General features: G+C 30.0%; 2 protein-coding genes across 4 annotated transcripts; both read right to left on the bottom strand.

Moving 5' to 3' along the window:
* Positions 1–7882: 7882 nt before the first annotated feature.
* LOC137807787 (uncharacterized) lies at positions 7883–10853 on the bottom strand. The gene is made up of 2 exons (XM_068608581.1): positions 10579–10853; positions 7883–9353 (listed from the first exon to the last, which is right to left on the bottom strand). Exon 2 carries the CDS (start codon positions 9332–9334, stop codon positions 8147–8149), a length of 1188 nt encoding a protein of 395 aa, XP_068464682.1. The 5' UTR covers positions 9335–9353; positions 10579–10853; the 3' UTR covers positions 7883–8146.
* A 3570-nt stretch (positions 10854–14423) lies between these two features.
* Positions 14424–22056, bottom strand: LOC137807786 (delta-1-pyrroline-5-carboxylate dehydrogenase 12A1, mitochondrial). Of its 3 annotated transcripts, none has more exons than XM_068608578.1 (16): positions 21756–22056; positions 20789–20871; positions 20244–20347; positions 19794–19861; positions 19030–19087; positions 18776–18889; positions 18442–18525; positions 17589–17693; positions 17179–17292; positions 16870–17001; positions 16694–16783; positions 16457–16546; positions 15418–15627; positions 15198–15308; positions 14816–14895; positions 14424–14733 (listed from the first exon to the last, which is right to left on the bottom strand). In XM_068608578.1, exons 1-16 carry the CDS (start codon positions 21833–21835, stop codon positions 14595–14597), a joined length of 1662 nt encoding a protein of 553 aa, XP_068464679.1. In that variant the 5' UTR covers positions 21836–22056; the 3' UTR covers positions 14424–14594. The 3 variants fall into 3 exon arrangements, with proteins under 3 accessions (XP_068464679.1, XP_068464680.1, XP_068464681.1); XM_068608579.1 differs by having other exon boundaries at positions 20789–20868; positions 21756–22025; XM_068608580.1 differs by having other exon boundaries at positions 19030–19630; positions 21756–21889.
* Between the last annotated feature and the right edge of the window lie 4516 nt (positions 22057–26572).

The raw sequence follows: 26572 nt of genomic DNA, 5'->3' as shown, positions 1-26572 counted from the left end.
ACACGGTCAAGGTAGGCCCTTTGGGATAATCCCAAAATCCCCTTAGCTTTATCTCGGTATATTTCGATGCCAATAACATAAGCGGCCTCTCCGAGATCCTTCATGTCAAAATTATGCGAAAGTATGCGCTTTGACTCATGCAACATGTCTATACTATTACTTGTCAATAGAATGTCATCTACATAAAGGACAAGTATAGTAAAGTTGCTCCCACTCATCTTGAGGTAGGTGCATTGATCCACTTGATTCTTAAGGAAACCTTGTTTCTTCGTAACTTCATCAAACTTTATGTACCACTACCGTGAGGCTTGCTTTAGCCCGTAAATGGATTTCTTCAGCCTGCAGACTAGGTGTTCTTGACCTTCAGGTTTAAAACCTTCTGGTTGTTGCATATACACGTCTTCATACAAGTCGCCGTTAAGGAAAGCGGTCTTGACGTCCATCTGATGTAGCTCTAGGTCAAAGTGAGCTACGAGGGTCATTACAATCCTTAAGGAATCTTTTCGAGAAACAGGTGAAAAGGTCTCTTGATAATCATTTCTAAGTGAACCCTTTTGCAACCAATCTTGTTTTGAAGCGTTCAATGTTTCCATTCTGATCTAGCTTGGTTTTGAACACCCATTTAGTTCCTACGGGTTTTACTCCGTCGGGTAATTCTACTAGATCCCAAACATTGTTTTTCTTCATGGAGTCAAGCTCATCGAGCATGGCATTATTCCATTCAGAAGACTGATCACTAGTAATGGCTTCATTGTAAGAGGTAGGATCAGTATACCTTCCGGCATCCATTTCTGCTTCAGTCAGGTAGGTTACATAATCATCAAAATTAGTAGCAGTTTTAGTTCTAGATGACCTCCTGAGATGATTAGCGGGTTTTGCATTGTATTGATGTTTGTCGTTCAGGGTGCCTTCATTCTCGGATGGATTCAGAGTAGCATCAGGTTCTAAGCGTGGAGTAAGTGGTGCAGTGACGCGAGCAGTGGGTATAAGAGGAGTGATCAGAGGCAAATTAGTAGTCGATGTAAATCTCCCCCCCCCCCCCACCCCCCCTCGCCTCTTGTACTTCTAGTAAATCCAAGTAAGGATTGTCACTGCTCCCACTGATCTTGAAATCCTCTAGGAAATGAGCATGCTTGGTTTCTACAATGCGGGTGACGTGGGAAGGACAATAAAATCTATAACCCTTTGAGTGATTGGGATACCCGATGAAGTGTCAAGTTACTGTTTTCATGTCAAGCTTCTTTAAGAAAGGGTTATAAACTTTAGCTTCAGCAAGGCAGCCTCATACTTTCATATATCTAAGACTCGGTTTCCTTCCAGTCCAAAGTTCATAAAGAGTTTTAGGGACAGATTTGGAAGGAACTCTATTGAGTATATGAACTGCTGCTTTTAATGCCTCGGTCCAGAGGAATAAGGGCAAATTGGAGTTGGCTAACATACTACGCACCATGTTCATTAGGGTCTTGTTTCTCCTTTCAGCAACACCGTTTTGTTGAGGAGTACCGGGCATGGTGTATTGGTTCACAATCCCCTGGCTTTTACAAAACTCATAAAATGGACCAGGGGCTTGTCCCAAATCAGTGTGTCTACCATAGTATTCACCTCCTCTATCTGATCGCACAACTTTTATTTGAAGATCAAGTTGTTTTTCAACTTCAGTTTTATAATCTTTAAAAGTTGTAAGTGATTCAGATTTTTCCTTAATGAGATACAAGTACATGTAACGAGAATAATCATCTATAAAAGTGATAAATGAATTATGTCCTATTATTCCAACGATGCTGTAAGGGCCACTAATGTCAGTATGAATAAGTTCTAATAATTTTGAACTCCTAGTGGCACCTTTCTTAGTCGTGGATGTCATTTTGCCTTTGAGGCATTTGACACATGTTCCAAAATCAGTGAAATCGAGAGATGGTAAGACTTCATCCTTCACAAGTCGAGATAAGCGATCTCGTGAAATGTGGCCTAAACGTTGATGCCACAACATGGATGAAGTTTCTAAGTCTCGTTTTCTCTTGGTCTTTGTTAAGTTCTCATTAATATTATATGATAACAAAGATTTGGAGAAGTTATCATCTAGTTCTAACTTATAAAGACCATTATCCAGAAAACCAATACCAAACAATTGAGAATTTAAAGAAATAGTAAGTTTGACATGACCATGGGAAACATAAAAACCATCAATGTCTAACTTTGGTCCTGATACAAGATTATGAGTAATTTCGGGAATATATAAGGTATCATAAAGTTTAATACATTTTCCAGTTTTCATAAGTAATTCTATGGTTCCCACAGCTTCGACAAATAGTTTTTGTCCATTCCCCATCTTAAGTGTTCTTTGGTTTCTTTCCAGCTTCTGGATTGTAAGGAATCCTTGGATTGAATTGGTCACACGAACCATAAAACCAAGTCAAACCACCAAGTATTGGTTGGAACATTTAAATTAAAGGACTCAATTATCATATTTAGATGATTACCTTTCTTAGCTAGTCACTCCTTAAAGCTTGAGCACTTAGACTGCTTATGTCCTACCTTGCGGCAGAACTTGCAGTAGGACTTGCTAGTGGATTTGTTAGAGCTGGAGGGTGCACTTGCATCAGTTTTAGGGACCTTATTAGATTCCTTTTCAATGGAATTTGCCCTTCCGCTTCTTCAATTCAGTAGCCACGAGGTAAGCAACATCTGGTTTCTCCAGCTTCAGGCACTCTTCTTCTTGAACAGTCATAGCAATCAACTCACTCATGGACCATTTGTCCTTCTGAGTATTATAGTTGACTTTGAAGGCTTCAAACGCAGAAGGAAGAGAAGTCATAATGAAGTGGACTAAGAAACCTTCACTGATTTTCACCAGTCAAGGTCTCAATTTCCATATTAGGGGTTGGTTAGACGACAAATTAAGATACTTAGGCTAAGGAAAAAGTTAGAGTGACATAGGGAAACTTAGATCTAAAGCAAACATAAGTAAGAACCATTATGATAATGAAGTTGTGATAAAATCTATTATAACATCAAAATAATAGACTAGATTAGGTTCTACTTAAATAATCAGCTTTCACTTTGGTTAATTACCAATTATTTAAGCATAATGAACAATTATAAGTAAGGTATGTGCAATAAGAATGTGACACATCATCTTTGGACAGAAGTGAACATTTAAGTTTATGCACATATTAAGTTTGCAAAACACAAGTGCAACAAACATCGTTGGACAGAATAGAAGTAATTGTATTTTTAGGCAAATGTCATGTGAATATTTAATAATTAAGTGTACTCACAAGTAAGTGAAGGTGCTTAATTAGACTTAAATAACAAGACATAACCCATCATCATTGGACAGAAGGGAGACTCCTATTATTAAGTTTAAGCAAAAAATTTAATTTTAATTTTGTCAAACTTAATATTTTTTTTTTAAGAGTTTAACAAAATAAGTATTCTTTTAAACATAATTACGGTATCATAAGATTTACCATATTTAATTCGATAAATAAAAGGAAACGCGTAAATATGTTACTCGTAAACCCGATAAGGTGAGTAGCGAAATATTAAGGATTTGATTTTAGATTTGGTCTTCAAAATTTTAATTAGATTGATATGTTTCCAAGTTTGACATGACTGCTATTTTCGAAAATAGTAATAATAATAATAATACCCGAAAATTAATAACGCAAGAATATACTATCCTAAATAAGAAAAAACTTGGAGACTATGATATCAATTTTTACTTATTTTTTTAGTAAAACACAATCAAATCAAATCCATTCCTAATTAAGGGAATAATTAATTTCTGAAAATTCTTTATTCCTAATTTTCGAAAATTCATACGAACAACAAATAATGATGATGAACATAGAATCAAAATTAATTTCATTCCAAATAAGGGAATACTCACGAAAATTATGAAGAACACATAACATTCATATTAAATTTTAATTTTCAAAATCTTAAAATAATTATGGATCTCGAAAAAATTAAAATTTATTTTATGATATCAAGGTGGATTTTCGAAAATAAGTGGTTCAATAATATACCAAAATAAAAACATCAAAAATCAATAGGTTGAATCAAAATCCTCGTTTCTTCCAAATTTAGGGAAAACGAAAGAAGAATCGATTAAGCAACATAAACGCTCTGATACCACATATTGGATTAGGATTCCTCAATCATATAATGAAACGAGAATAATGATGATTAAATAATACCTGGTAGACCCGTGATCTTGATCTTGACATGATCTTGATCGGGTTCCCTGGTAGACCCGTGATCGTATGGCTAAGGGACGAAGACATGATCTTGATCGGGTTCCCCTTTAGGGTGTATCGCTTAGAATGAAATTATGCGAGTAGAGAGACAAAGAGATGAGAGGCTCGAAAATCCCTTTAGGGAATGAGTTTCGGCCGTGTGATGTTAGAATATGAGGGTGTCTCTTTAGTTGTCTGGTAATCTCTATTTATAATACACCCAAGGAGAAACCCTAATTATTTATGGTAATAGTAATTACGTCCATCAAGTAATTACCAATAATATAATAGGATAATTATGGTAATTGGTCAATTAATAAGATAAATAATCGTGAGGTGCCACATAATATTCTTACATGAAATGGTACAAGGTTTGCAGTTAGAATGAATTCTCATATGTTATCCATTGTCCAGGTCTTCGTATATCTAAAGCATTGCATGGTCGCATGTAATTGGATCAAATGGTACTACGGATCATAAACAACAAGTGATATAAATTTATCTTTTGTACAATTTTAATGGTTTTATATAGTTTTAATCCTTGAATTTATAATTAAAAGTGTTGCTTATATAATTTAGTGGTTATATTATTGATCGGAAAATTTATTAAAAATATTTTTAATTATATTTTTGTGAGTGTGGGTAAGTTAATATAACTAACAAGTTTTGCAAGGCGAGTGCACTTTGTTAAAATTGAAGCTCGTTTAAGATGTGAGTTATATGAGTGATGTTGTTTTAATGTGAATGTGGATTTAATTTAATTGAATCACGTCTAAAAAGGTATCTCCCTCAATTATCTTTACATAGAAATTTGTGGAGATTGAAAATCTTTCATAGATCAAGGTAGCTCGATTAACATATTTTATCGATTTATTAACATATTTATTCATCAAAGCTAACTGTTTTACTTAATTAAGTCTTACCCAGAACATTTGTTCAAATTTGTTGGAGAAAGGGTACAATGAAATTATGTGTATGTCTTCTCACTAATTGTAGCGACAATAAGAAAATTTGACAAATTATTGTTAGATATATACTCATCAAAGTCAATATCTCTTATATACTCATGAGATGATGAATGCTAAAGTAGTTTAGAACCATTATCACCACTTCATATCTGACCATGAAATTTCCATCAATGATGAGAATATTACATTCATCAAATATGTGCCAAAAAGATATTGGAGAATGTTACTTTAAGGTTTAAAAGTTTAGCCTTGTACTAAATACTCAAAAAAATGAAAAGTATATAAACTTCACCCAACAATGAAGTTAAACCTTATGAGAAAATGTTAAAGCCCAACAGTGCAATAAAAATTGAGTAAAGGAAAACCAAGTTTCCTTCCTTTCACCCTTCAATCTATGTGTTAAATTGGCCTGGTTTGGTTCATTAAATTTGAATGTTATAAATTGAATACTTAAACCAATTATTATTAAATTTAATTAGTTGAATCCATGTGAGATGTCATTATATTAAAAAACTGAGTCAATTTAATTGTTTCTATTTGGATCCTAGATTGAAAAAATTGATCTAAAGCAATAGACAACTTCTCCCACAAAGAAAGTGAGACAATAAAGGAGAGAAAACTCTTAAATAAAATAATGACACAAAGTTGGAGTTGAAAAATCTACAATTCACACAAAATAAATATATCATAAACCAATGATTTGAACTTCGGACAACAATCTCACTGATGAAAAAAGTAAAATGTTAGTTAATTTTTTTTCAGTAATGTAGTGCAAAAGAAAAATAAAAGTACTATGAAAGATCGATAAACCAATTACAACTTTGAAATCTAATATATTCTTCACTCTATTTAAAATTATAAATAAGTCACTATAATTATAACACTTCACATATCAATTCATTTTTTAATAACATTAAATTAGATGACACCAATAAATAACAAAGGAACTAAATTAATATATCATTTACAATTTCAATAACCATTTTATTATTTTTTTCTAAATTTCAGAAACTAATTTGATTGCCCGTTACTATGTCAAAAACACCAATATAATTTACAATTTTAGATATCATTTCCTTAACTTTAAAGAGAATTTCACTAATAGTAACAATTTGAACGACTAAATTCACCAAAAAAAATTATTTTTGTACTATTTTAAAAATAATTATTATAAAAGTCAATAAATTTATTGTACATGTTAATTTATGATGACTAGATGAACATAAAACAAGGTTGCATATTACTTTTTTAAAAAACATAAACATTCATTAATTTTTTATAATTCTACGGTATTATCCTATGTTAAGACAACTTATTTGTCAAATAATTAAGATAGAATTAACTTATATTATTGAATAGAAAATCAATCTTATCAATGAATAATTGATTAACTTTAATAAGTTTCACTTTCTAATTATTATTTTCAACTACAATATTTGAATATAAAACTAAGTAAATACTCTCTTTTTTAATTTACAAATAGAGTAATATTTTGAGCTTCTCAAACATAAATCATCAAAGTTTTTCTCTTATTTATAAATCCTATCTTAACAAAAACAAACGTATGTGCTTAGAATCTAATATTGAATGTCAAGGGATGTAGTTTTTGGTTGATCAGGGTATAAGTAGTTATAAACCCCTTAAAAAATGTAAAACCAAATCTATTACATATATAAAACCAAGAAGTTGTGGAATCAATATCATTTTAAATTTTGTTTTAAGCAATTGAAAATTGAAATGTTATTATTGTTCCTAATCATTGAAAACAGAAATATCATGGTTCAGTTTTAGCAAGGGTACCAGAGATTGAAGAGGAATATGAATGATTTTACTATTACCTTTTAACTGCATTTATCTGTAAAAGATTTGAAAACCTAGCTTAAGTAGTTTCTTTAAGCTATTTAGTGCGACTGTTATGAATAAAAATCAAGGTCAATCCTTAATACATGTTGGAGTCTATTTGTCCGGAAAAAGATTAATTAGTAGTCTATAAAGACTAAATAATTGTTGCATATGTCTCTCTCCAAAAATTCAATTACATTATAAAGTTAAAATATGTTCATGCCAATTTTCCTCTAATATATAGTACCAAATATAATATATATTCTTGCATTTTCACTGAAATAAGACATAAAACTTGGGTTAAAAAGTAACAGACAATAATAAAATTTACTCTTAAAAATTCATTGACTCCCTAAATAAGATAATTATGGCAAATTAAATTAAGTTTGAAAAATAATTTATTAATACAGTCTGCAAATGACTCATTGTTATATTTAACATAAGAAATAGTTTCTCAATTCTTTTTTTACTCATCTCAACGGATTACCATACAGTTAGTTCATTATTTGTGAGGCGTACCTCACTTCAGCTTACCTTCCTTCTGTTGCTTTGTGCCGAGGCAACATACATACAAAAACTCCCTCGCAAGTCATAATGTGACACTAGAAATGTGGATCACAAAAAAAATTATATGCATCACAAAGCAAGGCATACACATACCAAATAAGTGACTCAGAAAAAGGTTAAATCATGGTATTAATATTACGAAGTTACTGCTATTGCTAAAGGTTGGTAATCACCAATTGATATTGGTTTCCTATTTCATCTTCGAACAGTATTATATACGGACATAGAATCCTAATATAAATAAATAAAACAAACAAAAGGCACTTTTCAAGATAACATTTTTCTGGATATCAAAGATAGATTGTGTGAAGACATGCATCTCCAAACGAAATGACAATCATGATCCTTAACCACAAAAATACACATCCTGGATAATTAGGACGAGGAGTTGTGTTTTGGTCTCTATCGACGTATTTTGTAGATGATACAAAAATAAAGATTTGTGCTCATTGACCATTGTTCATGTACGGGTACATCATTAGCAAAGATGCGAAAAAACAAATCAGATGAATCTTCTTCAGAAGAGACTTACAAATTTTCGTCTTTGATCTTTAGTTTGTCCACTGCATCAGCTATCAAGTGACAAAATTTGGCTTCAGCAGTTAAACAACTAACCACTCCTTCAATTGATCTCAGCTCCTCGTGAAACAGTGGATGTAACACCAATGAAGAAAATTTCTCATCTAGCAGTAACCCAAGGCATTTTATAACATCTTCAAGTTTAGGAACCCAATCGCAAGCCTCCAAACGCAAAACTGATGAGGCTCTTGGACATGGTCCTGCTTGAGGAAACCTCTCATATTTCTTCAACCACTTGGCTAAATAACGAATCAAATTTAGTAATTCTTTGCCATTCAACTTACTGAATGAAGGGGATAGCATCACATCATTGATGTTGGATGATGCAATCAGATAATGCAAACAAGTCTCAGACGCAGAGAAACCATCATATGCCATCATAAGCAAAATGGAAGCCTCCTTTGCCATAAGCAATTTCTTCCTCTTCAACTTGCTACCACTTAAAATCCCGATCGCTAACACCGCTTGCCTCTCCCACTCCTTCTTCACACTTACAATATTGTCATAAGCATCTTTGGATGGAGAAAGAAAAAACCGGAAAATGGTGAGTATTTCTGATGAACCAAGATCGAAAGCATACTTTATGCACAAACAGATCAAATCAGACCGCTTTTTTTCCACTAACTTGGTGATCAGGTTCGAATAGCAAGAATGCTCAATAATACCATTAATAATCAAAGCCCCAACCACTTCCCAAATCTCCAAAGAAACACACCCATTCAATACCAGGCCAACAACATCTTTACCCATGTATACTCCAAGCTTATCAATTAAAATATTGTAATAATCACTACTGGATGAATCAACCTCAATCACAACTCCTACTGTGTCCCTGATGTTTTTCATATAAGAATTCAAACTACTAATAAATTCATCCTTATCCAAATTATTAGTGTTTGTGAGCTTAGCATTCAGCTCTGTAAAGAACTTTTTGTTAATGTCAATGATCTCAGCATCAGTTAGCGGAATATGCCACCCAATAAGGGGCCTTACGAGTGATGAAGAAGATTCTTCTTTAACTTCGGCCTTTAACTTGGGTAAGACACTGTCTGGGTTCAGAACAATTGGGTAGTCCAAAGGTAAATCAAGCGGTTTTGAATTGATTGAAGCATCCTTAATTACTTCTAACAAAGTCATGATTGAAATTTCCAGATTCCTGCAAAGCAAACAGAAAAATAAACCTCAAACACTCAGCCTGAGGACACTATACAGAAAAGGAATTCATTCTATTTATCAGCAGAAATAAAAACAGTTACTATATGGTTGAGAAAAAAAAATTAAACATATAGAATCTCTAATAAGTAGTGAAGGTGGCATTGAATGACATATCAAAAGCTGTTAAGTAACAATCGTTAGAAACCAACGAATCAGTACAGTAAATAAGATGACAGAACAGAATCCAAACTCAAGGAAAGCTAAAGAGAAAGAGGGTATGGTTTAGTAGTTACAATCAGAAGCTCATAACACGATTGCTACGGCCGCAACTGTTGGTGTCAGAACTACACACGAATCTATCTAAATTTAAAGGGATCCAAGTTCAACATATTTATTTTCACTGCTAAAAATGGGATGGAATCATGTGCAATAACCAAAAATAAAAAGTCCCTAAATCCACCCTACCATCATAGGATGACAGGGACTATTTTAAAAAAAGATGGAACTTTAAAACTTCGAATTATCGTAGACCATTTTTAATTTCTCCAAAGAAGTAAAAGGGACCTAAGTAATTAACCAAGTCAATTGTCTCACTAAGTCACACGACAAAAACATTTTTTTTTTCGAATATTTCTCATATGCCCTAGCATAATTGATTTTTTCAACTCCAAATAAAAAGAACAGGAAAAATAGTTACCTTACCACCACACCACAATATCTTATAGTTCTTTTTAGTATGTTTTGATCATGCACCCAGTGTGTATACAATATATGCAATTACTGTCCATATTGCTATACAAGCAGGTTAGTGAGATAATAAATATTTATCAGGTCAAGAGGCTCCCACAGACAAGAATTATTTTAAAATAAAGGAGAACTAATACATGTACAACACTCTAGGCAATGCCCTCCAACAAATTTATTTTTAGTGAAAATAAACTATCTGTAACTAAAACTTTTGTATCATACAGATTTAACAGACTAGATGACCAGGGATAATAGAAAAGAGTTGAATCTCCAATAAGCCAGGTAAATATAAATATCAGAATTACATATGCCAGATGAAAAGGACTGAATCACCAGCAACAACCTTTTGGCAATGTCAAAGACCCACGAGCATTAACACAAACACATAGAACGCAAGCACAGGATGAAAATAAAAATCGAAACTTTTCATTAAGAACCAGAGAGAACAAGGCTTGAGGAGACGGAGAATAAAGAGTTACCTCTGCAACAGTCACAGGCGCAATTGGAAGGGTATTTGACGGGCGTTGACAGAAGAAAGCGGAATAGAGGAAGATACAGAAAGAATTGAAAATAAGATTAAGAAAACTATAAGGAATCCGAAGAAAGGTGGCAGTTGATAGAGACCAAAGTAGAACAGCAAAACGGAGGAGCGACTATTTTTTCCTCTCTGTCGGCAATAAGAACCAAATGGTGGAACAGCCTTTCCCCTCTCTGTTGCGATGCCAGGATTTAGGGTTTTGTCATTTTAATCTACAATAATCATTTTATTTTTAAATATTTTTTCATTTTTGTAATCTTTAAAAGTTATATACGCATATGTTAATTAAACGGGAAAAATATTAATTAATCAAAATATTCTTTTACATTTTGTAACAAATTTATTATAAAAAATATTATATTTGATATTTTGTAATCATAGTTATAATTATAATTGCTTAAACTTGTATCATTTATTTAATGTTCTATTCTGTATTTTTTTTTTTAATTAATAACATAATAGTTTATGGGTAATGATAGATGGACAATTCACTTTTTTATATCATCACATTACAACTCTCATTAATATTATTTTTTTATATTATTTAATTTCAAATTATATTAAAAAAATAATAATTATTAAATTATATGCAATTATTGTATGTAATATTATACGATATTGCATCAATTATGTATAATTACTTTAATAATAATATAATCTCATGATTAATATCCTACCTAATTAGATTGTGTAATTTATGAGAGAAACTTCTTGTATATTTTTCATGTAACCTACACTAAGAAACCTCTCTTCTTCTTATTTTATCATTTTCTTATCAATTATTTTTTATTATATATATTTATTTTGAAACTCATCACATCAAAAGTTGTATATAATTTTAAGGATCCTCAAATTATATTTTTCATAGTTTATAAAGTCTTAAGTTGCTTATTGTAATAATGTTTTTAAGGTTGTATGTTTATTTTGTTGTTGTTATTTATATTTATTATTTTTTATATTTTTATTTACTTTACTTTTGTTTTATGTTTTTTTATTTATTTTGATAATTCTATATATTGAGGAGATATGCATTATAATTTTGATTAAAAGGTAACTAGCTAGATTTCAATAATTTAGCAAGTTTAATTATTATTTTTGAGATATTACTTTATTTTCTCATACTTGAGATAACCCTACCCTGTTTAAATTTGATATCACTAATTATGATATCCTCATATCAAACATTCCATTCAGGTCTTTAGTAGTTTTATATGTTTAGGCGCAATTCAAAATGACTTCTAGTTATAAGTTCAGAATTTTTTAAAATCAGAGCTGAGTTTTTATTTAGGGAAATTTTTTTACTTATTAAAAAGTGCGTTTGGATTATCATAGAAGTAAAAAAAATAAGATTGTTTACATTGAGGAAAGAGAATAAAGAGGGATAAAAATAAAATAAAGGATTTATAGTTTATTTGATAGAAATAAAATAAAATAATTATGTAATATAGTAAACAATCAAAAGATCTTTTATTAGTATTTGATAAGAATAAATTGTGGTATGATTTCATAAGAAGTAATTATTTAATAAAATTATAAATAACAATTAAAAGATATAGTTAATTTATTCTACTAATGTGCATAATTTTTTTTTATCAAGTCTTCATTCATTCAATCAAATTAATCACATTTATTAATAAAAAATTAATTAAATTTATTATTTTTTCATCAAATCAAATTACTTTACTTTTTATTATTTTATCTTCAAGTCAATTATTTACGTTGACACTCTTGATCAAACAAACTATAAAAAATACTTAATTTATTGAATTTTGAAGAAAATTTAAAATTTAATGTTAAAGAGATGACGATAACATATTGAAAAGAATATATATTAGTAGAGTACATAATTTAAAAAAAAATATACTTTAATTATCATTAAAAAAATACCATTAAATTTAACTTAACACATTAGTGGTAGTATTGGAAATCTCACATCAACTATAGATAAAAAAATATTTCATAATATATAAATAGGTGCAAACCTCACATTATAAGTCGATTCTATAATGTTGAGTTAAGTTTAAAGTTCACTTTTTAATATGGTGGGTTATTTTAGTGATAATTTTAACCATGTTAATAATATAATAATAGTTTATTGATTATGATAACATTGTTTTTTTTACCATTTTAGCGTAATATTGTAAAAAAATTACTATAATAAACATAATTTTTAAAAAATATAAAAACAAGTAATTCGTATTTAGTGTGTATAATTTTATATAAGAAAAGTTGTGTTTATCAAACACTACTTTAGTTAGACCTTGAAATTAGGAGTGGCAAAGTGTGTGGGTTGAGCAGGCTGGCTCGCGGCCCGCTGAAAAAAACACGGGTCAGGTTACTTATTTTAACCCACCGGCCCGCTTAGGCTCACCCCACATAACTTTAAAATGTATACATTTTTTCTGCACCTCCATATTTTCTTCATGTAGCCTTATATTTCATATTCTGAAATTTCTAATAACATCTTACTATGCATGTCTCATGAAAATAATATTATGAGAACATTTACATAATGCATCTAAATAAATATAAATTCAAAAGTTTTATTTAATTTTTTTAAAATATTTCTTTACAAACCAACTCTTATGCGGGCTAGAAAAATCAGCCCACAAGCGAGTCAAGTACAGGACGGGCCTATGCAAGATGGGTTCACTATATTGCCACCCCTACTTAAAATCAATAAATAAGACGTAGATGTAAAAATAACTTTAATTGTAAAATTTTCATCGATGTTTATTGTACATGGCTTTGCCTTGTTTAACTAGTAGTTGTTGATTGATTGAAATTGTGAATAAGAAATACGACTTCATCTTTTTAAGGAAAAGTAATGCACGTCTTCAATACAAAATTAATCAACAAAAATGGAATATAACAATGATAACTTTTGTTAATTAATTTTACTTTGTCGTATTTAAATATAATGACTTTAATAAAATATTAACATCTTGTTCGAATGTAACATCTTCAGTTCTATTGAAGTTGTGTATATTGTTTAGAACTTTTGGATAGGTTGAGATTTTTTAATTCAATCATCATGCAGTAAGACTTAGCCTCACAACAATTTACACAACTTGTCTTCGTAGTTGAAATTGGTTTTTGGTATAAAAAAATTAAATTTCTTTGGGTTCTTTATATTATTAAAAATAAGAAAGGATATACTTATAAAGATACATGATTATTTTATTACAATAAAAGTGTGTTATAGTAAAATATAATGAAATTCAAAGTTGGTGGTTCAATCAATTTGATGCAGAAGGTGTTGATCAATAGAAAATATGATTTTAAATTGGCTCCAGGTAAGAGTGGGTACTTCTTTTATAGGTGAATAGTTTAAAGAATAAAGTTGTCACAACTTAAAAAAAAACATATTAAGAAGTAGTTGGTAAGGTTGGTTTACATTTATGTGTGTTTTCGAAATATTCAAATTATTTTTGACAGATTTATTTGGATAGTTTCAGAATAGGAGGTGTTCCATAAATGGTCACTTAAATTTTGAGCTCAAGAAATAATTTTTATCCATGGAATGATATAACATGATTTATCATAAATTCATCAACTTCAATTTGATGATAATTAAAATGAGAAATAATTAAATTTTGATTTCACTATACATATATTGATAGTTGATAATAAAATATGAGATTGTGACAATAATCAATTAAAATTCAAGCTGATTTTTCATGATTTATTCAAGTATGTTTGGCATCAATAGAAGTTGCTTCATTTTATCATGTCAGAACCTCAATCAATGATAAGCACAATAATATATTAGTAATAAAAAAACCCTAATCAAAACTCAATTTCCATAAATTTATTGAAAAATCTAAAAATGTTGAGGGTTTTGTGGCATACATGTTAACATACTTCCTCCTAACTTACAATCTTAATCTCAATGTTTCTGCCACAAATAGAATCCTAGTCTTGCATTCCTACTATTCCTATCATAGGAATTTGTTTTCAAGTAGATGGAGGAATTTCCCAATTCTTTGGCACCGGCCCATAATCATAGATAACTTCTCTGTGACAAGACCATACAAGTTTTATGGCCTCTGGTGTTCCAATTCCTGCACCTCTTGCATCACCAGCGGGTCCAAACCTGTAATGAAATTATTAGTTTCAACAAAACATCATTAATTATTTATTCACAAGTAAAATAATTTTAAAAAAAATCAAATTACCAGTGATTCTGCGGTGCTCCAGTTGTTCTTGCTCTTAAACCAGCATAAGTAGTACCATTTACCGACTTGCCAATAACTTCCTGCAAATCATGATAATGTTTCAGAAAATTTCATATCACACTTATTTATGTGCTCGGCAGACAAGTCATCTAAGCTTTTGGAGTTGAACTCTAATTACCACAAAATCTTGCAGGCAATTTGATCTATTATACAGAACATATTTTTACATATGTGCAGTATAGATAAATAGTCCAATAGTCTAAACCTCTATAATTTTATTTCATGAATCACATATGAAAACGCGAGGAGTTAATGATTTCATGATTAAAATGAGCAATTGATAGGAGTGGGACATACATTAAAAATCTGATCAAATTCTTACCTGTAAAAATAAAGGATCGTTTGAAACTACAGCAGCTGTTAAATGGTTATGCATTCTTTCCAAAGCATCCAATACAACTGATAGTTCACTATTTTTGTAATCGGTCACAATCTGAAAAAATATAAAAAAAATTATTTACGTAGCAATAGAATAAACTTTTTTTTTTTCAAATATGCATCTGCAAACTTTATTTTCATATATTTAGTCTCCTTTTCCGTACCTGAAAGGGTCCAAATATTTCTTTTGTCACAAGCTCAAAATTCTTATCCTTCATAATTTCTTCAAGAGGAACATAAACAGCTGTTGGTTTAATTGCACCATAAATAGACGGAATTGAATGATCCTCCAAGGGTCGACCTCCAAAAAGCAGCTTTGATCCTGGTATCTCAAGCAACTTATTGACATGTTCAAGCATTGAATCAGTAGTAACCTGCAACATATAAGATGAAAAATCATGAAGAACTCCAAATCAAGTAAATTAAACAGTAAATAAATATCAGAACATCCTATTTGGATATAAACAGTTTTCCAAAAAATAATTTCTTTTTGAATATACTAAGGTTAGACATTTATTAGTAATGTCGAATTAATGTACTAATTTCTAAAGACGGGTCTAAATCAATGGCAGAGCTGGCGACATTTGGTAGTTAACCTGCAAGCAGACCCTTATTATGTTTTCCTCCCACTCACCTCACCTCTCTCCCTTCTTTAATCATTACAGAAAAGCACGGATAGCTTATGCATTTTGTAAATGTTAAGTAAAGGGATTAAAGGATGACAATTGAAACTATTACATTGCACATACATAAAATCCATTCATATAATTCAGTTTGTCTTTCAAAGGGGAATTGCATTCAACTTCTTTTAACTCGGCTCCAGGGAGAATCAAATTTTAAATTCTAAAATTTGAAGTAAAAAATTAGTGCATGGAGTGAGATACAAACACCAGTTCTAGACAATGTAAAAGGAATTATAACCACCAAGCTAAGACATTTGATTGGAAAGTATATGACAGTCAATTTATATAACTAAATTTTCTCCACAATTTATATTTTTAATAAATATCGGTTCATGTGTTTAAGCAACGGCCTACTGGTTCAACAGGTACTATATTGACTTGGTACCATGACAGCTGATGGTACGTCCAGTTCTGATAACATTGCATATATTATCCATCATAGATTGTCACAAAAACAACTTTAAATGTCATATCCAAGTTCAATTACTAAAAGGGAAAATGACAGACATCTAATACTTACTGTGAGGACTGGGCCGATTGTCAGGTCTGTCAGCTTTCTTCTTTCAGCAAGATCTTTCATCTTAGATAGCAAGGAAGTTTTAGACCAGTTCTGAACCAGAGAGATTGAGGCCGTGAAGTTAGTAAAAACAATACATAAGTGCATTTTATAAAGTACTAAGCCGATGTACATTTTCACAGTAGTTCTTGGGGTCATTTAATCACGAATGAAGTTTGCAAGATATCCAATGTGACAAACCTCATGCATAAATAATAATGATTGGGCCGAGCATTTCTGACCACTGCATGCATATGCATCTTGATCACATACCCACGCAGTGTAATCTTCCTGAACCAAGAAACCATAAAGAAACTATTATGGAACTGAAATTGAATTAGTGCCTTTATGATATCCAAAAATATTTTGTAAGAAACCTCATGGACATCAGGACCCAGTATTTTCCAGTCAAATCCAGCATCTTCCAATTTAACACGGCCCTTCAAATCAACCGCCAACTTCTCAGCCACTCTTGAGCTACCAGTAAAAAGGGTCATTCGTGGATTTGCCTGTAAATTTAATACTACTTCATGATCCGATATCATATTACAAAAGGAACATGTAACCATGTACAAATATCATCCGACAAAATTATAAATAGAGGTCAATATGAGTTAACATTGAGATCATCATCAAATAGAATCATGAATGTAATACAAAATCAAACCATTGGATGAACAAACAACCTCCAGTAACAGCTTGTTCATTATCTTTCCATCTGAATTTATGAAGTCTACATCTTCCACAGGTAAGCCACAGGTATGAAGCAGGCGCAACATTTGTTCCATGACAATGCTCACCTAGAACAATAGTAAAAAATACTCAGAATTAGAAGGATTAACATTTCAGAAATCAAACAGTTTGAAAGGGCCAAAACAAGAATGTGAAAAAGTAATAAATACAATGGTTTCTTTAGGCATGAACCCCTCCCTAACACACATAAATGCACACAGCTATAAAAACTTCGCATCACAACTATTTTCATCATAATTGATTGCAATTAATATTCAATGCAGCCTTAAAGCTAGTCCTGTATGAATTTTGAATTAGATGCAATGTCATAAAGTATCCCAAAATCATTGCCCAAAGAACTCACCTTGCTATCAACTTTAAGGACTGGTTTGTTGCCCATATAAAGTGCACCCATCAATTGAAGGACGGGAATCTCCAAGGGAAAATTAAAAGGAGTAATAATTGCCACCTACAGAACAGAATTTCAGCTTTAAGATTACAGTAGGAGTGAAAGGTGAGTGTTTATAGTGTTAAAAAAAGTCTAAATCAGGCACTCAAGAAAAACTCTAAAACTTCTCCACATTGCATCACTAATCTAAGCAAAATTCAATTCAAAATAAGAAAGCGTCTCATTATTTTTAATGTCTCTTCTTAAGTAGAAGTCAAGTCACATCTATAAAGCATAAACTTTTTTGTAGAAGACAAAATCTACCTTTGATCAAAGATAGCAATCAGAGAGTTTACCTCATAAAAGACTTAAGTTTTCTAGTACGTAAGAATACCTGAATCCAGGGTTTTGCAATATTATCATATGTAACTTACTGAAATTCTATGTAATGTTCTTTTTTTTTCCTTTTTGGGATAAAAGACCTAAAGAACCAAAGGGAAATCAGCAACTCCTGCCAAGGTCATCAAGTCTTTATTCACATACTAACAGTTACACCATAATCCACCTTTTTAATAATAACTTGAAGTCACAGAATTATTATATTTTACTAGGTTTTATATTGGAACAGTTACTTTTATTTTTCTTCCTTCCATCCCTTAGAGCACACTTAACCAATTACTCATAAACTGACTTGTGTGACCACAAGGTAATTGATAATTTTGATACACAAAACAAAGCACTGTTTATGAGAGAATGACAGACTCATTTTTTTGCCTTTAGGACATAGTATGACAGTATATCACGCATATCAATTATAATCATGACTTACAGGACCATATGGCCAACGAAAACCATGACTTTGCTGCCCAAGATGATTTCCAGGTACGGCAAAAGACCTTGCTAGGAAACGAACCTGTCAAGATGAAACAACAAAGAAAAAATCATAACAGGAATTGTGAGCTTATGTGTAAGTGTCTCTGCACATGTGCATAAATCAGTGTTAAATTCTTTTCTTTCACTAATGAGGAATCTAAGCATCAACAAAAGATAGGAAATTGATTAATATCTATCAGTCAATGTGTAATTTAGATTCTTCCATCGTTCTATACAAAGAATGGCATATTTTCATTTATTTAGCACTAGCATGTCTTATTTTGATATACCTGATCCCCGCAAAAATTCTCCAGAAACTTTTGTGTCACGTACACTTCAGCAAAAGCCTGCTGGTAGCTCTTTGGAGAAACTCTTTGTATTAACCTTGTAAAAAAATCTGAAACCTGAAGGCCATGTAGTATAAATTATTTAAAGCATCCAATTAAAGAAAAGTTAACGTTGAATACAATAGGGAACAATACATAATGAAGTAACATTAAAAGAATAACGATAAAATTTAAAAAATCTTTCTTGAATTTGAAACCTTAGGAAGTGATAGCATGTGAGCTGCCTTAGTAGATATATCTCCATACATGAGATATCTGCAAAACATTTATAGCAAAAACCAAATTAAATTTCATAAAGATAGTCAAAATAAGAGCATGAGCATTGATATCATGCTCTAATGCATAAAATACTAGTAACTAAAATGCCCAACTCAGTTGCTTTTTTGGAGTGAAAATGAAAGCTGTGACATTAGAAAGTTTATTTATTCTCATTCTTATCATAGGTGGCTTTCGAATACCAGGGTTCCATGTATTTTAGCTACTCCTCTTAGCAGAAGTTCAAAACCAATCGGCTACGAAGTTCATTCTACCTTCCAACCATTGGTAAGTCAGGAATTATGGAAACACCCCTACGCATTTCCAATCACACCTAACAAACTAATAATCTGAAAATCACATCACGTTTCCGTTTCAAAAGAAAATCAACTAATTTGTCATGTTATTCGCTATCCAGAAAACTGCTGTATCATTTACCAAAAATGCTGTAACCTCTGGGATTAATCAAGACAAAAATACCAAAAATGCTGTATCATCCCCCTATGCATAACTCCGCAGCAAAATGCCATTAGGGCAACAGTCCTATAATAGACAACGTAAAGCATTACACTGTAGGATGAGGATCCCATCATTTTTTTTCATTTTGACCAAGACAAACATAAATAAATCCAACAAATTTTTTTTTATATGTTTCTATTTCTACAAAGAAAATGAAGAAGAGATACAAAGGAATCTCTGCACCTACCTCTCTGGTGCCTTAAAAGGATTATGTACACCATGTTTGGGACAGCTGGACAAGCTTTCCACAAAGGGCTGATAAGTCAAACAAAAGGAAAAATTTAGTCAATATCAAACTACTGTTGAATTCCAATCAAGTACAAAATCATAAATAGCCTTCAAATAGAAATTTATTTCTTTCCATTTTTCACAAGGTGATAGAAACCCTGTCTCACAAACAGAGGTTTAAGGGTTGAACTTGAACCTCTTATTCAAAAAAACAGGTCTGGTGGGTGGTGACTAATAAACGCCTTATATTTCTTAGTTTGAGGGATGAGTAAGGAATAAAAAGAATACAGCCTTGAACATATAGAGCTGAATTCTCACTAAGCAGCAGTTCTTTACTTGTGCAATCAGTGGAACATATTTCAAAATAAATATTAGTTAACAATGCAAATAATACATTACAGGGATGCACCTGAATGCCTGTTTCGTCCACTTCAGCAACATTAATAAATGAGTCTCCATTTAGGGGATCTAGAATTGTATTCCAATTTGAAGATCCTACCCATTTACCTTGCACTGAAAGTGGAGATAATACATTCAGAGTGATAGCCAACAAATCACAGCACAAGAAGTTTGATAAAAAAAAATTAATGTACTTTATATATATGTGGTGCAGAAATTTACAATAACACTCAGTACCATTTAGATTTTGATATGTGGAAGAATTATGAGAAAAACATTCAGGAATCCTTTCGTTTCCATCACATTTCAAATTCTTTGATGAACATAATATTTACCAAACTGCTTTTGAATTTGAAAGAAAACTTGATAAGCAGGTTTGACACCTTGGAGGCGGAATCATGAAAAATGTAGATGGAAAAGGATTTAACCCCATTTTATGATGGTAACCCTTTTCAAATTTTGGAGCACCAAATTTATCACAGAGTATTATGACATTCATAAGGGTACTAATGCCTATATGCAAAGAACAAAAACATCAAAAGTCAGGATGCATACCCAGGTTCAAAACTTCAGCAGGCTTAGAACCTGATACCTCTTCTGCTTCTACAGTTGCAAATTGCAATGAATGAACACATCTACTACATAATGTAAAAATATGAATTCAGCGCTCAAAAAACACAATTTAAAATCTATAGTAATGAAATAAAGTAATAAACAGATAGTGTAAAACAAAATAAACGAAATAAAATAGAGTTACCAGTTAAAGCTATTACTTTATCTTTGAAATTTTATTTTCAAGAAGTGAAATGTATGAAATTACAGAATGACTTTGCTAGCATTTCTATGAGTTATTTGTCTAAACAATATAAAATAAAACAATGCTCCAGTTGCTCTTGACCTGAATTCCAAAAAATGATCTAACCCAGTCAGTTTGAATAGACATAGCAGATTAAGAAAGAGTGATTACGTTACAAATAAATCAATGAATACATTTTCTAATGTTAGCCTTGTTAATTTCTGGACAGCACTCAGCTTAGGAAATGATAAACTAAATGGCTTAGTCCTAAATCCTTAGTTACTAATTTTTATATACAGAACTAACATTTCAAAATCGTCGTATACATCGCTGTTGTAAGCAGAAAACGACTTAACCATAAAGTACAATATCATTTTTTTTCTCGTGTCTGTTGAGAGAAACCTAAATGCATGTAAGAATATAAATTTCTAACATCGTTAAACGAGAGAAACCAAGTCTATCGTCGAAAGAATTAAATTTCCAAGATCATTTTTCTTCTCTTGTCTGGTGAGAGAAACCTAAATGCATGTAAGAATGTAAATTTCTAACATCGTTTAACAAGAGAAACCAAGTCTATCGTCGAAAGAATATAATTTCCAAAGAGCACATTTCAACCGTTTCACAGAACAGGCTGAGTATCGAATCGATTAAGTTAAATCTCAGAAACTAAACGAGGATCAAACTCGAATCCATGGTGAAATTCCAGGGGAAAGTAGAAGGAGATACCTAGAAAAACTGAAAGCAGCAAAGCCACTGTGGTTGCGTGAAGTTGAAACCCTAGCTGCTCTAACCAAAAGCTTCAACATTCTGATCGTTTTCTTCCTACCACGATCACGGGCTTTCAGTTTAGAATTTAGCGTGTAAAGTTCTGGGATGCTGTCTTGTATATATATGCGTTCAAGAATACGAAAAACCAAGAAAACCCCACGTGTTCAGCAATTACAGGTGTGTACACGTGGAGATCACATCTATTCTTCGTAACAGATTTGGAAAGACTCGCGCTTTCTTATTTTCTGTTCCCTAAAATAACTTTTATTTTCTCAAATTCTATTTTCTTTTCATAAATACTTTCTTTTAGTGTATTTTATTTTCTTGCGATTAAACATCTCAGATGTCATATCTTATAAAAAAAAAATCATAGAAACGTGTTAATATATAACAATTTATATGTATTTTATGTTTTCATTTTTGTTTTTAATTATATTTTTTAAAATTGTAATTTTTACATATATGACAATAAAAAATATATATATAAATTACTAATTCACTAAATATATTGTATGTTTTACTATTCTATAATATTGTTATACTTTTGTTTCTTCAATTTCGTGTCAAGTTGTATTTTATATTATGTTTTCGATATTTTTCATTTAAATTATATATAAAAAAATATTATATATAGAATTAAAATTAATATAAACATAGATATTAATTTTAACACACTCAAAATACAATAGATATTGTTGGGATACAAATTAATAAGAGTATTAAATTGTAAGATCGGGTCTTATATAATAATTTTGGTGCTAAAATTTGTAATTGAATTATTTTTTTTAAATTGTAAAAAATAAAAAAAAAGGTAATAAAATAAAAACTTGCAAAATATTTTTAAAAAAAATTATATGATATGGTAAATCCTATCCAACGTAAAAACATTTCTAATAGAAATTGCTTTAAGAATAAAAATATTTATTTGATCTAAGTTCCGTCAGTGAGTTATGTATGAACTGAAAAAAGTTGAGCAACTTTCTTCTGTTTATAAATAATTGTTTTTAAATTTAAGCATTATAGGATCTCAAGTTAAATTAATACTTTTATTTATTACCAACTTCCACTCTTAAACTTAACTCTAATAGAAGTTACTTATATATGAAATATTATTTTAATATGGTCTTATATACATTGATTGTTTATAAAGTATATATTCAATCTATAAGTCAATATATTTAATGTTTAACAATTATTTTTAAATTTAAATAACTCAAGAGTGCATACACATATTAAAATAATATTTTATTATTAACTAACTTTCCATTTGGTTTTATTGATTTTTATGAAAGGATATTAAATATATATTAATAGAAGTTACTCATAACTAAAAGTATTAATTTAATATAAACCTACATAAAAAGATTAAAGAGAGTTTGACTTTTATACAGAAAATATTATAAGTTTATCTTGATTTTCGTGCTAAAAATATAAAAGTTAAACCAAAGTTTTAACACAATAAATATTATTCAACGTTTGTTATTAGCTTCGTTGATGAAAAATTAAGATATGGTTTTTCTTAAATTAATATTTCATTGACGTGAAATGACAAAAACCGAAGTTCTTAACTAGTACTATCGACGAGTTCACGTTATTTGAACATTTTTAATATGCTTCACTGAATATTTTTTGCATAAATATTTAATATTTTTTTAAAAAATATAATTGATTTTCCAATTCACAAAAACATATTATATATTAAATCGGTTGTCAAGTTTTGTGTTACTAATGCTACCTTTAATAGGGAGGGGAAAAAATAAAGCAAATAGAGGTTAAAAATAAAATAAAAATGAGTGTTGTTTAGTTGAGAAGAGATATTGTTCTTAAATAAGGTTAGGGCCTAAAGAACTATTCGAGTTGCTCCTCTACTTTCTTGGTCGGTCGGTCGGTTTGTACTTTTTCTCAAACAAGTTCTTTTCCTCTTCTTTGTTCATCCTACTCCTCGATCTTTACGTAATCCAAATTCGGATGGTACCCGTAAAAAACATTCTGACACTCAAGTCATATATAGTATTCGACACTTGGTATGTTCAGTATTGTATAATGACGTACATGATTCTTTAAATTTGTGTTATTTATATTATTGTGGTGAGCCTTTCTTATTAGGCCAGATTAGAGAGTTTGGTCATGTTTAGAAGTGTATTACTTAGCTATTGATTGTTGATTAGGCTCACTAATTATGCTTAAGCATAATTGGTTGTGTAGTGTCGGTCGGTGTAATGATCGGATCCGAGATATGGTCTCAGTCGTACGGATTCTACCAGTACATATATGAAGAGAAATAAAGTAGAAATAGAAAACAAAAAAGAAGAAAAAAAATAAGAGTAAAGTACCATACTGGAACATAAAATAGCCAAAATAGAATAAGCATGAAAAAAGAGGTTTAGTATGACTAACTATGCATATAATCAATTATAGGGCTTTTTTTTCTGCACCCCTACATTTTTTGAAATACTATAATTATTCTTGACAATTTTGGATGATTTGATAATAGAATTTTGTAAGCAAAAGATGTTTTCGGAATAGAGATTCTATAAGCAAAGTGTATTTTTGGAATAGAAAATTTAGAAGGCAAAAAATTATTATGAAATATCCTTTATGTAACACATGTTTTTAATTTTCAAAATAATAAATTTGAAATTCATAAAATTTGTTCTGGAAAGTAAGTTTTGGAAATATTCCGAAAAAAAAAATTCGAAAGTCATTTTTAAAAGGAATAAAATTATCTTTTTCAAAATGATGGGGTGCAGGAGAAACCCCCTCAATTATAAAGCAATTGGATCCTACCCTCTTTTTTTAAATGCTTTTTCTTCCTCCACTCTCCCATTTTTAAACCTGTACCTCCACAATTGGATGAAATTAATGAATTACCCCCTATCAACTCCTCCATCACTGTACCACATCACTTTGCCGTTACCAATGTTGATACTGCAGAAGAAGATGAGAGACAGAAAGAAAAAAGATGAGAAAAAAAGTCGTTTAAAAAATCTATTTATAGAACACATGCAAAAAACTTGTTCTGAAAAAATTATTTTAAAAACGCATTCCACAAAATATTATACACATTAATACAATATCCAATTCGATAAATTTTGGAAAATAATCTCAAAGTCACTTTAAATAAAGGTTAAGTGGTTATTCTGAAAATAAGCCTTCTTTACAACCTTCAACCTTCTCTCTTACTTTTATCATATATATATAACTATATATATATATATAAAATTATATATATACAGTTATATATATAATTATATACATAGTTATATATATAATTATATAATTATATATATAGTTATGTTTATATTTTAACTTCTATAGTTTTTAAAAAAATGTAATTTTATTGTTTAATGACTCAATCCAAAAATTGATAACTTAGTTATCAATTTAAAAAAAAGGAATAGTCAAAACAAAATCTGACATATGTAAAGTAGTATATACTTATTTTATATTTTTAGTATTATATTATCATCTTTATTTATATATATATATAAAAACACCTAATCTTTTTAGTAGCTCTATTTAAAAAAAAAAAAAATCCTTTAAATTTATACCTGTACCTGCTCAGTATATAACTTTTCATATTAATTAATTTAGTCATTATAATCAATCACACTGATTATCTAAAAAAGGAATTGCAGAATATAAAGAAGTTATCAATTTTAAACTATTTTAAAAAATTAATTTAATAATTATAATTAATCATATTTATTGTCTATTAAATACATCACAAACATCATATAAACGTAATTATAAACAACCTTAGACATTGTAGGAAGGCAATGAAAATATTGTTTTACCCTAAGACCCCACGTAATTTGGGTGATAATTTTTGTTAAAGATAATAGATCCACGACACGAGTCATTAATATACATCATCACGCTAAAATTGGACAACTATTTATGGTTGTAAAAATATTTACAACAACCTTAATTTGGTAACATTATTAGTAAAAAGTTGACCATTATTATTTTCCTACAATGAAAATCATTAGATAAAAATTATTTTTAAAGACAAAAAATAATTAATTATCATATTTACTAAATTAAATATTATTTTAGAGAATAATTATTTTTTTAGTTTTTAAATTAGTTTATATTATTGTTAAATAGTTTTTAAATTGGTATCTAATTAGCTACTAAGGTTTTTGCTACCAACTTTAATATAATAACTTGTAGTTAAAACCTTGTTAACTAATTAGATATCAATTTATAAACTATGAAACAATAATATAAACTAATTTAGAAACCAAAAACTATTTTAGTTTCTAAAATGGTATCTTAGTCACTAAAATGGTACCTAATATAATAAAAGAAGTTAAATGTGACTAACTTAAAATAAATCTAGGTGTTCTTACTAATGTAAAAAATGTCTTGATCCTCTATGGGTCTTCTTAAGCTGCTACTTATTTAATTGGTAATACTCTGATATCTTCAATTTCCAATTGGTGTGGGTAGGGTACCTACAAAAGATACTCTGATATGTAAATTAAAGTTCTATACAAGATAGATGAGAATAATAAATCTTATTTAATACATCTATTTTTTTTATTGGTATGCAAAATTTATAAGATCATGATATGTTTAAATTAAAACAATTTATCAAGTTAACATCGAATTTTAAGAATTTTAAATAATATTATATATTGTAATTACGTTAATTATTTTGTGTTAAAAAATATTTTTTAAATTTATAAAAACTATGATTATCACAACACCTTAAGAATATTTTATCAAAGATCTTAAATTAGATTCTTTAAGTGCGGTATGTACACTAA

The sequence above is a fragment of the Phaseolus vulgaris genome, chromosome 3, assembly GCF_000499845.2.
Source record: "Phaseolus vulgaris cultivar G19833 chromosome 3, P. vulgaris v2.0, whole genome shotgun sequence".
Lineage (NCBI taxonomy): Eukaryota > Viridiplantae > Streptophyta > Magnoliopsida > Fabales > Fabaceae > Phaseolus > Phaseolus vulgaris.
Note: the sequence above shows the minus strand (reverse complement) of the source record. Positions and strands in the feature narration are given on the sequence as shown.

Excerpts from the sequence above, each read along its gene's own strand:
- LOC137807787 (XM_068608581.1), bottom strand. The coding sequence starts at position 9,334 with ATGACTTTGTTAGAAGTAATTAAGGATGCTTCAATCAATTCAAAACCG.
- LOC137807786 (XM_068608578.1), bottom strand. The coding sequence starts at position 21,835 with ATGTTGAAGCTTTTGGTTAGAGCAGCTAGGGTTTCAACTTCACGCAAC. Across the intron at positions 18,526-18,775 it reads AGAATTTTTGCGGGGATCAG|GTTCGTTTCCTAGCAAGGTC; the intron begins GTATATCAAAAT and ends TCATCTTGACAG. Across the intron at positions 16,784-16,869 it reads TGGGTCCTGATGTCCATGAG|GAAGATTACACTGCGTGGGT; the intron begins GTTTCTTACAAA and ends TTCTTGGTTCAG.